The sequence below is a fragment of the Schistocerca cancellata genome, chromosome 1 (genome assembly GCF_023864275.1).
Source record: "Schistocerca cancellata isolate TAMUIC-IGC-003103 chromosome 1, iqSchCanc2.1, whole genome shotgun sequence".
Taxonomy (NCBI): Eukaryota; Metazoa; Arthropoda; class Insecta; order Orthoptera; family Acrididae; genus Schistocerca; species Schistocerca cancellata.
Genome location: NC_064626.1, coordinates 1,257,555,169 through 1,257,571,150, shown reverse-complemented (window position 1 = coordinate 1,257,571,150; position 15,982 = coordinate 1,257,555,169). Strand labels below are relative to the sequence as shown.

Here is a 15,982-nt window from a genome sequence, read left to right as displayed (position 1 = left end):
AGCGCTATGCAATAAAGCATTGTGTTCGCTTGAATAAAAATGCTACCAAAACTTACGACGATCTGAAGAATGCTTGTGGGGACTCTGCAGTATCTCATCTAGCGTGTTTCTGTTGCCATCATGCTTTCAAAAAAAGGCGGGAAAACGCTGAACTGCAGGGAGAAGAGGGGTGCACTTGTTTTTGCCACAACAGAAACAACAATCAACACAACAGATGATGTTATTTGTGATGACTCAAGTCTCACTGTGATACAGCTTGCACACATTCATGGATATCAGATGGGAGCACTCACACAGTTTTAAAAGAACATATGCAAATGTCTCTAGGGTGTTCACATGATGGTTACTGCGACTAGTTACTCCACAACAAACGCAGACTCACGTCGATCTTTGCCTATATTGGAAGCAATGTGATGAAGATGGTGCTTCGTGGCAAAACATCATCACTGTTCCAGAATGAGATTTTCACTCTGCAACGGAGTGTGCGCTGATGTGAAACTTCCTGGCAGATTAAAACTGTGAGTTTCATATCAGCGCACACTCCGCTGCAGAGTGAAAATCTCATTCTGGAAACATCCCCCAGGTTGTGGCTAAGCCATGTCTCCGCAATGTCCTTTCTTTCAGGAGTGCTAGCTCTGCAAGTTTCGCAGGAGAGCTTCTGTAAAGTTTGGAAGGTAGGAGACGAGATACTGGCAGAAGTAAGGTTTTGAGGACGGGGCGTGAGTCGTGCTTGGGTAGCTCAGTTGGTAGAGCACTTGCCCGCGGAAGGAAAAGGTCCTGAGTTCGAGTCTCGGTCCGGCACACAGTTTTAATCTGCCAGGAAGTTTCATCATCACTGTTGATGAAACGTGGTTGTACTGTTATGACCCAAAGATGAAGCAGATAACCATAGAATGGGTGCAACATGTCAACCCCCACCACAAAGAGCACGAGTGCAGAAGTCGGCCAATAAGGCTGTGGTCAAGCAGTCACTGCAGATTACTGTAACAACGTCCCGAAGTGTGTGCTGAAGGATCGCATTTCCAAAACATGAAGGAACCTCATAGGGCGATGGAAGCTTCATCACGACAATTACAGGTTTCATGTTAGTAACGCTGTTATAGAGCTCCTGACATAAAAACGCATCCCGCATCTTTATCGTACCCTTCCGCCTTATAGTCCGTGTGACCATTTTCTTAACTGCAATGAAGAGCCAAAGAAACTGATAATATCGTGTATGGCCCACGCAAGCACGCAGAAGTGCAGCAACAAGACGTGGCATGGCCTCGACTAATGTCTAAAGTAGTGCTGGAGGGAACGGACACTATGAATCCTGCAGGGCTGTCCATAAATCCGTTAAGATTACGACTGGGTGGAAATCTCTTCTGAACAGCACGTTGCACGGCGTCCAAGATATGCTGAATGATATTCATGTCTGGGGAGTTTGGTGGCGAACGGAAGTGTTTAAACTCAGAAGAGTGTTCCTGGAGCCACTCTGTAGCAATTCTGGACGTGTGGGGTGTCACATTGTCCTGCTGGAATTCCCCAAGTCTGTCGGAGTGCACAATAGACATGAATGGATGCAAGTGATCAGACAGGATGCTTACGTACGTGTCACCTGTCAGAGTCGTATCTAGACGTATGAGGGGTGCCATATCCCTCCAACTGCACACGCCCCACACCATTGCAGAGCCTCCAGCAGCTTGAACAGCCCCTTGCTGACATGCAGGGACGCCATGATGTCTAGTGGCTCTGATTGGAGCACGTGCTGGCGCTACTCAGTACTGAATTTCCACAGTTCCAGTGAATATACAGGTCTGTAATGCTAATCATTTGTGTAGTGTCTTGTCCCTGATCGGTGGAATTAATTTCATTGTGATAACGTCTCTCAGTTTTGACGTTTAACTTTTTCCAAACTGTAGTGTGGAAAGAAGGTTCAACAGGATGTTACTTGCACTTGTGACACAGAGATGAAGAGGCTAGCTCAGAGTAGACTAGCGTGGACAACTGCATCAAAACAGTCTTTGGACTGAAGACCAGAACAACACCTAACAACTAATGGACGTTTTCGGTCAATAGAGAGCGCTTGATTGAGTTTTCAGCTTCGTAATTGAAACACAGCTACCTCTCAGAGAGAAAATAAGGGAAAGAGAACACAATACTACTGTCTAAATAAATTGAATATAACAATCATTTTTCCCGTTACTGAGACTTTATATGCTCTTGCGCTTGACAATGAGTTAGCCGGCTTGAAACCGATTGGTGACAACGTCTTCTTCATCAGTATTTAGCTAGCAAAGAGAGCAGTGGTTTTGACGTAAAATTCCTTTCAAAGTACTTTGGAGCAGTGCCTATGATTAATTTGAAGACCATTCCACAGCGACATATTGAGTGAGGGGTTTTGATGTAAAGACTGGCATCCGACCTCCAGCTAAATACCTGTAACGTAATGCGCGCAAAGAAACGAAAAGGTCCCATACTGCTTGGCTATACGATCGCCAGTCGATCACTGGAATCATCCACAAACACCAAATATCTAGGAATATCTGGCAAGCTGGAACACTCAAACAGATCCGAGAAAGGCAGATGTTGGACTGAGATTTCCAGGAAGGAAGGGCAGCGATCACTCGTGAAGAACCTGAATTTTACTGCAGATCGATTTCAGCCACAAAATAGTCATCATCAGTGCATAAAACACCTAATGTGGTCACATCGACGTAATGCTCAAGCGCGTGTAGAACACAGTTTGAATACAGAAATACACATTGCAATCATTACAAAATATACAGCTATTGGGACCAAAGTGGTCGATATCTTAACATAAAACAGTGGTCGGAGTCTAGTACAAACGCTTTATATTAGATTTGGACAACTTCGGTTCCACTAGTTCTGTCTTTTGTTATGACTGCTATATGTATTTCTGTATTCAAATTAAGGTCTACCTGCACCTGAACTTTATGTCAATGTGTCCACACTAAGTGGTTTATGCACTTATGATGACTGTTCTATAGTTCGAGTCCTCCCTCGGGCGTGGGTGGGTGTGTTTGTCTTTAGGATAATTTAGGTTATTCCATATTCCATATTTATTTGCCTGTAGACAACTGTTGTCTTGTATAGGCATTGTCAGATGATTATACAAATGATTATACATAAGGTCAGTAGTAACATAGTTATAGAGATTGTGGTACAAATGATTACACAAAAGTTAACATATGGTATATGATGATACAAAAGGTCAGTATGGTTGTATGACATAAATTACAGTTTCTTTGATCACAATCACATTTACAATAATAGAGAATCATTTTTTCATTATGTAGGAATTCACTTATGCTATAGAATGCTTTCTCTTTCAGCCATGTCTCTACCACCATTTTAAATCTATTCTCATGCAATTCCCTCATTCTATGTGATGTATTGTTGTAAAATGTTTTGCCAGCATGTAAAAAATTATTTTGGATTTTACTCTGACGTGTCCAAGGAATGTCTAATAAGTTCCTATTTCTGGTTTCATATGAGTGCACATGTGACCTGCATTCATACATGTGGGTATTCTCTTTGGCATGCATAAGTGCTTTAAGTATGCATAGACCGGGAACTGTAAGAATTTTGTGCTCAATGAAGTACTGTCTGCAAGAAGTTAAAATTGCTCACACCAAAAATACATCTAATGGCTTTCTTCTGCCAGAGGAAAACATCTTTTGCCCGAGCAGAGTTTCCCCAAAGAAGTATTCCATAATGCAGATGAGTATGAAAAAAGGCATGGTATGCCATAAGTATGCACTCCTTACTGACACGTAGTGTGTAAGCTTAGGGACTGATGACCTTAGCAGTTAACTCCCATGAGAATGGCTCTGAGCACTATAGGACTTAACAGCTATGGTCACCAGTCGTCCCATAAGATTTCACACACATTTGAACATTTTTATTCTATAGTTGAAATCGATCTTCAATAAAATTCAGATTGTTCACGACTGATCATGTCCTTCCTTCCTGAAACGGTCGGTGCACAACGGGAACTTATGAAACCCAATATGAAGAAGACTAGGATTTATCGTAAGAATTCCGAAGAAGTGTAATTTTTGCACGGAAGACGTCGTTTGTAGATTGTACTTCACCGACAGAGGCGATAGTTTACAAAACCTTCATTGGACAAAGTGTCGAGTTCTGCTTGTCTTTACGGGTCCCGTAAGAGGTTAGATTATCGAAATAGAAAGTTCAAAGAAGAGCTGCTTGCTTCGTGAGCAGATTGTTTATTGAACTCGAGAGCTTCGAGTTGCTCCTCGAACCCCAGTGTGATACATTACAAGAATAACGGCTTGCTTCGCTAGAGTCAATATGACTAATGATTGTATGGAGCCTTACTATCAAAATGCCAACGGGCTTGCGCAGTGGTAGCACCGATTCCCGTCAGTCCACAGAAGTTAAGCGCAGTCGGGCTGGGATAGCACTTGGATGGGTGACCATCCGGTCTGCTGAGCGCTGTCGGCGAGCGGGGTGCACTCAGCCCTTGTGAGGCAAACTGAGGAGCTACTTGATTGACAAGTAGCGGCTCCGGTCTCGTAAATTGACATACGACCAGGATTGATGTGCTGGCCACAGACCCCTTCATCTCCGCATCCAGTGACGCCTGTGGGATGAGGATGACACGGCGGCCGGTCGGTACCTTTGGGCCTTCATGGCCTGTTTCGGGCAGAGTTTACTTTTACTCTCAAAATCCGAAGACCCATGTTTTAAAAGGAGCCTAGACGCACATTGCTTTCGCCAAGCTGTAACTCCCGTAATGCCCACGAAGGCAAAAGCAGACAAATTCGGGCGAATACAGTGGGGTACCGATCATACGAGGTGTGGCTAGAAAAAAACCGGACTAGTACTGGTGAAACAATAAAACGAATGCAATAAGGCTGAAAGTCGCGTGGCCTGTCACGTGACTCTCGCTCCGCCTACTGCTCGTGTTTCATCTGCCTCCTGCACTCAGTCTGCCCGTGGCGTCTGTTTTAAGTAGTTGACGTTTTGTCTGTGCGTCGGAAAATGTTGAGTATGCAGAAAGAACAGCGTGTTAACATCAAATTTTGTTTCAAACTAGGAAAATCTGCAAGTGAAACGTTTGTAATGTTACAACAAGTGTACGGCGATGATTGTTTATCGCGAACACAAGTGTTTGAGTGGTTTAAACGATTTCAAGATGGCCGCGAAGACACCAGTGATGACACTCGCACTGGCAGACCATTGTCAGCAAAAACTGATGCAAACATTGAAAAAATCGGTAAACTTGTTCGACAAGATCGCCGTTTAACAATCAGAGCAGTGTCTGAGTTAACAGGAGTTGACAAGGAAAGTGTTAGGCAGATTCTTCATGAAAGTTTCAACATGAACAAAGTGTGTTCAAAAATGGTTCCAAAGTGTCTCACAATTGAACAGAAGGAACGCCGAAGAATGATTTGTTCTGACATCCTGGAAAACATTGAAAGTGATCCCACCTTCTTACAAAATGTTATTACTTGCGATGAATCGTGGTTTTTTTACTTACGATCCCGAAACTAAACGCCAATCGATGCATTGGAAAACTCCTGGTTCTCTACGACAAAAAAAAAAGCACGAATTTCAAAATCGAAATTCAAGGCAATGATGATTGTTTTTTTTAACATCAAAGGGATTGTGCACATTGATTGGGTACCAGAGGGACAAACAGTGAATCAGCATTACTACATTAGCGTCCTGGCTACCCTACGTGAGCGAGTACGGAGAAAACGGAACGATTTGTGGAGAAAAAAGTCATGGATCCTTCACCAAGACAATGCCTCAGCTCACAGTGCGTAGTCAGTAAAGACGTTTTTGGCAAAACACAACATTCCCATCTTAGATCATCCACCCTACTCACCTGATTTGGCCCCCTGTGACTTTTTTCTTTTCCCTAAAGTCAAGTCAGCTTTGAAAGGAACTAGATTTGAGACTGTTGAAGGAGTAAAAGATAAAGCGACGGAAGTAATGTATGGACTTACCGAAAATGATCTGCAGCATTGCTATGAACACTGGAAAATTCGTATGGAGCGGTGTAGAGACCGAGGAGGAGAGTACATTGAAGGAGATAACATTAAATTGTAAATAATTGTAAATAAATGTTTTTTCCAGCATCAGTCCGGTTTTTTTCTAGCCGCACCTCGTATTTCTTCTCGTGCACCATCCGTGAACTGACTGTAAGGGAGAGGGGTGGGTGATGATTCTGGCTTAACATGTACTCTTCCTCTGCCACACACCGTTTTGTGGCTATCGGAGTACAAATGTAGGTGAAGGTGGCGGCTGATGCTTTTTTGCCATTATCCGTCCGTCACATACGTTCGTTAAGACTGGCAGCACTGCTGGTGCTACTGGAGGGGAGTACGTTATGTGCTGGCACTATGTTTCACCATCTACCTCCTAACTTCATAACCAATAATAACAAACACTGCAGTACACTGCGCATGCGTTAATCAGTGACAACTGTACCATGACAATTACAGTCAAGAGATCTGACACGCAAGCTGCGCCAAGTGCATAAACTAGGAAAGCTAGCACGAGGTAACGGACTACACGAGTACATAAATTTATAAACTTTTTCTAGTTCTTATTAGTTTTATATAGTTGGAAAGTTGTTAATAAGTTCATATAACATATTATAACACTAACTGTATATTACTTACGGTATCACGTTTGGTGCACTATACAGGGTGGTCCATTGATCGTCACCGGGCTAAATATCTCACGAAATAAGCATCAAACGAAAAAACTGCAAAGAACGAAACTTGTCTAGCTTGAAGGGGGAAACCAGATGGCGCTATGGTTGGCCCTCTAGATGGTGCTGCCATAGGTCAAACGGATATCAACAGATTTTTTTTAAAAATAGGAACCCCCATTTTTATTACATATTCGTGTAGTACGTAAAGAAATATGAATGTTTTAGTTGGGCCACTTTTTTCGCCTTGTGATAGATGGCACTGTAATAGCCAAAAACATATGGCTCACAATTTTAGACGAACAGTTGGTAACAAGTAGGCTTTTTAAATTAAAATACAGAACGTAGGTATGTCTGAACATTTTAGTTTGGTTGTTCCAATGTGATACATGTACCTTTGTGAACTTATCATTCCTGAGAACGCATGCTGTTACAGCGTGATTACCTATAAATACCACATTAATGCAATACATGCTCAAAATGATGTCCATCAACCTCAATGCATTTGGCAATAAGTATATAACGACATTCCTCTCAACAGCGAGTAGTTCGCCTTCCGTAATGTTCGCACATACATTGACAATTCGCGGACGCATGTTGTCAGGTGTTGTCAAAAAAATGGCTCTGAGCGCTATGGGACGTAACATCTATGGTCATCAGTCCCCTAGAACTTAGAACTACCTAAACCTAACTAACCTAAGGACATCACACAACACCCAGTCATCACGAGTCAGAGAAAATCCCCGACCCCGTCGGGAATCGAACCCAGGAGTGGGAAGCGAGAACGCTACCGCACGACCACGAGCTGCGGACTCCAGGTGTTGTCGGTGGATTACGATAGCAAATATCCTTCAGCTTCCCCCACAGAAATAAATCCGGGGACGTCAGATCTGGTGAACGTGCGGGCCATGGTATGGTGCTTCGACGACCAATCCGCCTGTCATGAAATATGCTATTCAATACCGCTTCAACCGCACGCGAACTATGTGCCGGACATCCATGATGTTGGAAGTACATCGCCATTCTGTCATGCAGTGAAACATCTTGTAGTAACATCGGTAGAACATTACGTAGGAAATCAGCATACATTGCACCATTTAGATTGCCATCGATAAAATGGCGGCCAATTATCCTTCCTCCCATAATGCCGCACCATACATTAACCCGCCAAGGTCGCTGATGTTCCACTTGTCGCAGCCATCGTGGATTTTCCGTTGCCCAATAGTGCATATTATGCTGGTTTACGTTGCCGCTATTGGTGAATGACGCTTCGTCGCTAAATAGAACGTGTGCAAAAAATTGTCATCGTCCCGTAATTTCTCTTGTGCCCAGTGGCAGAACTGTACACGACGTTCAAAGTCGTCGCCATGCAATTCCTGGTGCATAGAAATATGGTACGGGTGCAATCGATGTTGATTTAGCATTCTCAACACCGATGTTTTTGAGATTCCTGATTCTCGCGCAATTTGTCTGCTGCGGATTAGCCGCGACAGCAGCTAAAACACCTACCTGGGCATCATCATTTGCCGCAGGTCCTGGTTGACGTTTCACGTGTGGCTGAACACTTCCTGTTTCCTTAAATAAGGTAACTATCCGGCGAACGGTCCGGACACTTGGATGATGTCGTCGAGGATACCGAGCAGCATACATAGCACACGCCTGTTGGGCACTTTTTATCACAATAGCCATACATCAATACGATATCGACCTTTTCCGCAATTGGTAAACGGTCCATTTTAGCACGGGTAATGCCGCGCGGTATTAGCCGAGCGGTTAGGGCGCTGCAGTCATGGACTGTGCGGCTGGTCCCGGCGGAGGTTCGAGTCCTCCCTCGGGCATCGGTGTGCGTGTTTGTACTTAGGATAATTTAGGTTAAGTTGTGTGGAAGCTTAGGGACTGATGACCTTAACAATTAAGTCCCATAGCCGGCCGGTGTGGCCGAGCGGTTCTAGGCGCTACAGTCTGGAACCGCGCGACCGCTACGGTCGCAGGTTCGAATCCTGCCTCGGGCATGGATGTGTGTGATGTCCTTAGGTTAGTTAGGTTTAAGTAGTTCTAAGTTCTAGGGGACTGATGACCTCAGATATTAAGTCCCATAGTGCTCAGAGCCATTTGAACCATTTTTGAATTAAGTCCCATAAGATTTCACACACATTTGAACATTTTTTGAACACGGGTAATGTATCACGAAGCAAATGCCGTCCACACTGGCGGAATGTTATGTGATACCACGTACTTACACGTTTGTGACTATTACAGCGCCATCTGTGACAAAGCGAAAAAAGTGGACCAACTAAAACATTCATATTTCTTTACGTACTACACGAATATGTAATAAAAAGGGGAGTTCCTGTTTTAAAAAACGCAGTTGATATCCATTTGACCTATGGCAGCGCCATCTAGCAGGCCAACCATAGCGCCATCTGGTTTCCCCCTTCAAGCTAGACGAGTTTCGTTCTTTGTAGTTTTTTCGTTTGATGCTTATTTCGTGAGATATTTGGCCCGGTCACTGTCAATGGACCACACTGTATAGTAAGAAGAAACCAAAATGAGTCAAAATGGAGACTGTTTACAGTTATAGACTACAACTTTTGTAATAAATGCCGTATTATTGGCACAGTAGGTGTAAATAAACTGGAGTACATAGCATTTAAAGCCGGATTATATGCAAGTCTTATGTCCACCTTCACCAGTTTGCCGATGACACCGCCTTCCTTGCCCTTGCCCCCACCCTGCAGCGCTCCCAACACCTTCTCCAATCCCATCTTGACTGGTTCACCGCTTGGTGCAACCAGTGGTAGCTCAAGGTCAATCCCTCCAAAACCCAGGCGATCATTGTAGGCAAAACCACCCCTTCCTTCCGCCTCCTTGATTTCTATCTCACCATCTATGGCCGTCCTATCGCCCTCGCCCCCACCCTTAGGTACCTTGGCGTCACCCTCGACTGTCGCCTCTCCTAGACTCCCCACCTCCGGACAATCCAAGCCAAGGCACGCTCCCGACTCAGTCTCCTCAAGCTCCTCTCCGGCCGTACATGGGGTCTGGACCCCTCCACCATCCTCCACACCTATAAATCCCTCATCCGCCCTATCCTTTGTTAGGCCCATCCAGCTTGGATCTCCGCTCCCCCTACCTTTTATAAATCCCTCCAAATCCTTGAACGTCATGCTCTCCGCCTCACCTATCGCATCCGTCTCCCCTCCCCCACGCGGGTCCTGTACGATCTCATCCCCTTCCCCCACCTCCTCCTTTTCCTTGAAAGGATACGGATCCTGTACACCTCCCGTAAACTCGATCCTCCTCACCCGCTCGTCTCCCCGATCCTCTCCCACCCCTGCCCGCTGCCGCGCCTGTATTCCCACGTCCCACCCGGTCTCCATCTCTCCACCCTCTCCCAAGGTGGCTTCCGCCAGCTCCCCCTCCCTGATGATGTCCTCCTCCCCTCCATCTACCCCTCCTACCAACTTTGATCCTCCCCCCACTTCCTGTGTCCTTTCCCTTCGGCACCCTCCCTCCTTTCTCTTCCCTTCCCTTCTCTTTCCTTTTCCCCCGTCCCCTCCCTCCACCCCTCTACCCCCGGGCTCCCCTTCCCCCTTCCTCCCTCCCCCTACCTCCCCTGCCCGTGGCATCTCTGCTCTCCTTTCTCGCTCTCCCACTCCCCTTTCTCCTCCTCCTCTCTTGGCAGGTCCCCGGACTCGTACACGCACAGTGAACATTCGCGCGCCGGAGGTCATCGCCATCAGTGTATTGTGTGTGTGCCTTCGTTTGTGTTTAGTGTTTGTTCGCCATTACGCCGCCACCGTTCACGTGTACCGTCGCCATCATCCATGTTCTGTGCGCCGTGTCCATTAGTGTGAACGGATCCATGTTTTTTTTGTTTTTTAGTGTCTACATTGTTTTGCCAGCCGTTTTGTTAGTATTCTCTGTGCCCCCTCTATGTCTTACTATTGTAAAACTCAAGGCTGAAGAGCGGCGTACTCTGCTGCTGACAGCCCGCCTTGTGTAAGGTGCTAAAAATAACAATAAAGAAGAAAAAAAACAAGTCTTATGCTTGTACAGATGACTACGGACCTGAACAACGGTGAGCCCTGCGACACGACTGTGCACATCCTGAGCACTGCTATGGAGCAGCCCGTCTTTTACTACCAGTATGCCTACACCGGTCGCAGCGACCCCTCCGTCGTACCAGGTGAGTTGTTCTGTATCATACTTTTCGTGTCGACCTCCACTGCGCTGTGATTTAGTGGTAGTATAGACGTTGCCTGCATCAGAATGGCGCACGAACCCAGCCTTTAACTAGAACTTGTGTTCCCTTTTAATACCTCAATCACACTTTTGCATGCAACACCGTCTTCACTATCACCAACTTGACTTTCACATAAATTATCTTACCTTCTTTCTCCATGCATAGTAATCATAAACTCATATTTACAGTGCTACTTTATCCGACTTCATATATCAGGTGATCAAAAAGTCAGTATAAATTTGAAAACTTAATAAACCACGAAATAATGTAGATAGAGAGGTAAAAATTGACACACTTGCTTGGAATGACATTCGGTTTTACTAGAACAAAAAAAAAAAAAAAAGTCCACAAAATGTCCGACAGATGGCGCTGGACAGCAAAACGTCAGTGACTGCGCATGACAATAGTGTATAAAAGAAGCTGTAATGAGAGAGAGAACCTCGTTTGTGTTTAGTGTATGTTCGCCGTCACGCCGCCACTGTTCACGTGTACCGTCGCCGTCATCCATGTTTTGTGCGCCGTGTCAACTAGTGTCAGTGATGTTTTCTCGTCCAGCGTGAACGGCTCCGTGTTTTTTGTTTTTTAGTGTCTACATTGTTTTGCCCGCCGTTTTGATTGTATTCTCTGTGCCCCCTCTATGTATTACTTATTGTAAGCCTCAAGGCTGAAGAGCGGCGTACTCAGCTGCTGCCAGCCCGCCTTGTGTAAGGTGATAAAAATCACAATAAAGTAAAAAAAAAAAAAAAAGAGAGAGAGAATCAGATGCGCCAGCAGTCGCAGCATGTTGACGTTACCTGAAAAGACGCTTTTAGTGAAGCTGTATTATCAGAATGGGGATTGTGCTAGTTCAGCGTCACGATCCTATCGCCATAGGAAGGCGATTCGAACGGGCAAAGGTCCTTGACAAATGCAGATGTGGCGAGAATGATTTCGAAGTTCGAAGCCACGGGTTGTTTAGACGATAGACCCTGTAGTGGCCGACCGAGCACAAGGCGTAATGCTGCTGAGACAGTTCAGGAAGAAATGGAGACTGTAGCGGGTTCGTCTATGCACGGGGAAGTCAGCGCTCGTGCAGTCGCACGTCGCAACTGCATTCCATACACTACTGTTTGGTTGGCACCTAGGCGTACCCTCCGATGCTATCCGTACAAAATCCATCGGCATCATGAACTGTTACCTGGCGATATAGTGAAGCAGAGGGCATTTGCGGTGTGAGCGTTTCAAAAGATGGCAGAAGATGACGATTGGTTGAGTAACGTGTTGTGGACCGACGAAGCTCATTTCACGCTCCGAGGGTCTGTCAACGCCCACAACTGCAGAATTTGGGCTACCGAAAATCCTAGCACTTTCGTGGAAACTCCATTGCACGACGAGAAAGTCACGGTATGGGTTGGATTTACCACATCTACCGTTATCGGGCCTTTTTTCTTCGAGTAAATGCGTGATTCTGGTTTTGTAACTGCTACCGTGACGGGTGAGAAGTACGCCGATATGTTACAGAATCGCATCATCCGCAGCCTGGCTGATAAACACTTGCTGTAACGTACGATGTTTATGCAGGATGGCGCTCCACCCCATATTGCTAGACGCGTGAAAGATCTCTTGCGCGCGTCGTTTGGTGATGATCGTGTGCTCAGCCGCCACTTTCGTCATGCTTGGCCTCCCAGGTCCCCAGACCTCAGTCCGTGCGATTATTGGCTTTGGGGTTACCTGAAGTCGCAAGTGTATCGTGATCGACCGACATCTCTAGGGATGCTGAAAGACAACATCCGACGCCAATGCCTCACCATAGCTCCGGACTTGCTTTACAGTGATGTTCACAACGTTTTTCCTCGACTACAGCTATTGTTGAGGAATGATGGTGCACATATTGAGCATTTCCTGTAAAGAACATCATCTTTGCTTTGTCTTGCTTTGTTATGCTAATCATTGTTATTCTGATCAGATGAAGCGCCGTCTGTCGGGCATTTTTTGAACATTTGTATTTTTTTGGTTCTAATAAAACCCCATGTCATTCCAAGCATGTGTGTCAATTTGTACCTCTATATCTACATTATTCCGTGATTTATTCAGTTTTCAAATTTATACTGACTTTTTGATCACCCGGTATACTATTGATCTTTGAAAGTTGGTTTGAAACTTTCTGAGTTCACTTCAGTGCGGTATTCGTTGTGCTTTGATGATTTTGATGTGTTCTTTTATAGCCAGTTCGAGTGCTGTTGGTGAAAATATTTACGTAGTCAATACTAGCAAGCGGAAGAAGTGTGATGTTGTACAGTTTATGATTACTAGGCTCTGTGTTTTAAGTTCTGGGTTAAATTCCAAATATCCTCTCAATGACTTCTGGAGTAAAAGCTTGTGATATACTTGACAGTGACTTGTCTGTCACATGCGATGGTAATCACAGAGACCCTTGCAGATACTGCAGAGGAGTATGCTATGTGCTGGCTTAGGGTCTCAGCCTCTCGCTTCTCTCATAACCATCAGACAAAAAAAAACTATGTGTTCTGCTTTACGGCAGGTCTTGTCACGGGGGAAGCCTCGTCAGAGAGGTCCACCGCACGAGCATCTAGGGAAGTGCCTTCCACTGATGATGAAATGATAATGAGGACAACACAATACCAAGTCCCTGAGCGGAGAAAAATCTCCGACACAGCCGGGAATCGAACCCGGGCTCCTTGGCGTGACAGACAGCCGCGCTGACCACAGCTATTGGGGCGGACATCATCATACAATGACTGAGTAATGACACTACACTATGGAAACAGTAATTACAGTTATTTACACGATACAATTACACTTAATACACTGCCCAAGCAAACTATTCTGGCGTCATCAACTTCAAATGGCTTAACCAGGAGGTCTGAGTGTGTTTATTTGTATCAACATCTTCAGTACAGTTTACATAATCTTCGAGCTCAGCCATTGCCAGAACACAAGCTATTTTCATCAAAAGTAAATCTTTCTTGTTTTTTTGAAAGTCAGCTGATGTCTAAAACAGAAAGGACTATGTTACATATTCCCTGTCTGGAAGTTAAAATTGTAACTGGATCAGTCGGCTAATTGATTTGCTTCTGTTGTCACCTGGACTCGAAATTGTAACACTGTTCACAGGAACACTGGTAACTTCGTAATTTCACTCAACTGGTCATACTGAACGAGGTGGTACCGTGGGTAGCACACTGGACTCGCATTTGGGAGGACGGTGGTTCAAACCCGCATCCGACCATCCAGACTTAGGTTTACCATAATTTCTCTAAAATCGCTCCAGGCAAATACCGGGATGATTCCTGTGAAATGGCACGGCCGATTTCCTTCCTTATCCTTGACACAACCTCCGAGTCTCTGCGACGCTCATTTAATGTTGTGATAATAGAGTTGGTCTCATCGGCGCCTTCCAATACTGCATTGATCTCCACGTCACAATTTGTGTGACAGTTATCAGTATTAATGTATAGGTGGCAATCTTCTTTACTTCTTGAAATAACTCCATTTTTTGTCTGATATTTGTTTTAAAAATAAAAAATGTTAGTCATTTTTCTTATGTGCCACACATTTTCCACAGAAGTTTGAGATCAAACCTCATAAGAATTTAAATCCGCTTTAAATTTTCAACTAGCCCTGACATAATCATCATTCTTTTGTGCCATCGATGTGTCTCGTTCCTGCCTTCATTCATTCCTCCCATACTTGTCTTCTCTGAAATGTTGTCATTCTTCATCTTGATAACATCGACACTCATCCTCATGCAGTGGTCCAAAATTCATAAACTGACGATTCAATTTGCAGGCACTTCTGTATTCTCTGTTAAACTGCCCACAACTCTGCTCCTGCGATCATTATTATTCCTTTCGAGTAGTTGCCTTTCTTCAATCTAGGTCTGGTCTAGCACCTAGTACACATCTTCTGACCTGGTGACAGTAACGATATCTTTTGGAGATGCAATGGAAGCTTCTGAATCAAATATGTATTTATTGTTGTCTGAAAAACTTTGGAACTTTGTCTCGGAACTGCCTCATGAAAACACTTTGTCTAAATTCTTTAAATTTAGGTACACTGAAGTAAATATCTTTCAGAGTAATGACCGTTGTATTCAGTTAGTATAAGGCTCGAAAACTACAATTCAAAGAATGAGACTAGTATTTGTATTATTCATATTGAATAAATATTGAAATACAAAATTGATAAGGCTTTCGTGGCCACTTGTTGACAAACTGCCTATTGGCTTCTGTCTCGGGTTCTTCGGCCGACGTTCATCTAATGATTTTTCTGACGTTTCGCCAGCACGAGTGGCTGGCATTGTCAAAGCTTCACCCTCCATTGCCGGTGGTGAACTGGAGCCGAGCTCGCGGCCGCAGACTATATGTACCTGGCGCGCCAACGTCCGAGGGCTTCTCCGCGGTCATTTCCGGTGCGGTTCTCCTCTTGCTACCTGCGACGGTCGTTCGCTGCAGTACAGGAAGCCAGGACCCGTTTACCTTAAGACTTTCCTCTTTCAATACAAAAACAAAAACACGCGAACAGTTTCAACAAGAAAGAGGAAAGTCTTAAGGTAAACGGATCCTGGCTTCCCGTACTGCAGCGAACGACCGTCGCAGGTAGCAAGAGGAGAACCGCACCGGAAATGATCGCGGAGAAGCCCTCGGACGTTGGCGCGCCAGGTACATATAGCCTGCGGCCGCGAGCTCGCCTCCAGTTCACCACCGGCAATGGAGGATGAAGCTTTGACAATGCCAGCCACTCGTGATGGCGAAACGTCAGAAAAATCATTAGATGAACGTCGGCCGAAGAACCCGAGACAGAAGCCAATAGGCAGTTTGTCAAATATTGAAATGAATTCATTTCTAGTCTTATATTATATGCTCAATCATAATGTTCCTTTTTTAACAAAAAATTATGCTTATGAATGAATTGTATGTGGATAGCGTCCGACCTGCCGTTCTTGCACGTCAGAAATAAATATCGTTTTTACTTACTTGCACGAGTAACGGTCAAGCGAACATTTGTTTCTTGGGCTCTTGCACAAAACTGGAGATCCTTTCGCA

The 15,982-nt window shown here is 44.9% G+C and overlaps 1 protein-coding gene across 1 annotated transcript in view; it reads left to right on the top strand.

The window, feature by feature from the left end:
• The window catches only part of LOC126144229 (juvenile hormone esterase-like), a 109,195-nt gene that overhangs the window by 67,922 nt on the left and 25,291 nt on the right, over positions 1-15,982 (top strand). The window contains exon 9 of the mRNA XM_049915481.1: positions 10,751-10,880. Coding sequence (XP_049771438.1) covers positions 10,751-10,880 — 130 coding nt within the window. The remainder of the gene's footprint in view (positions 1-10,750; positions 10,881-15,982) is intronic.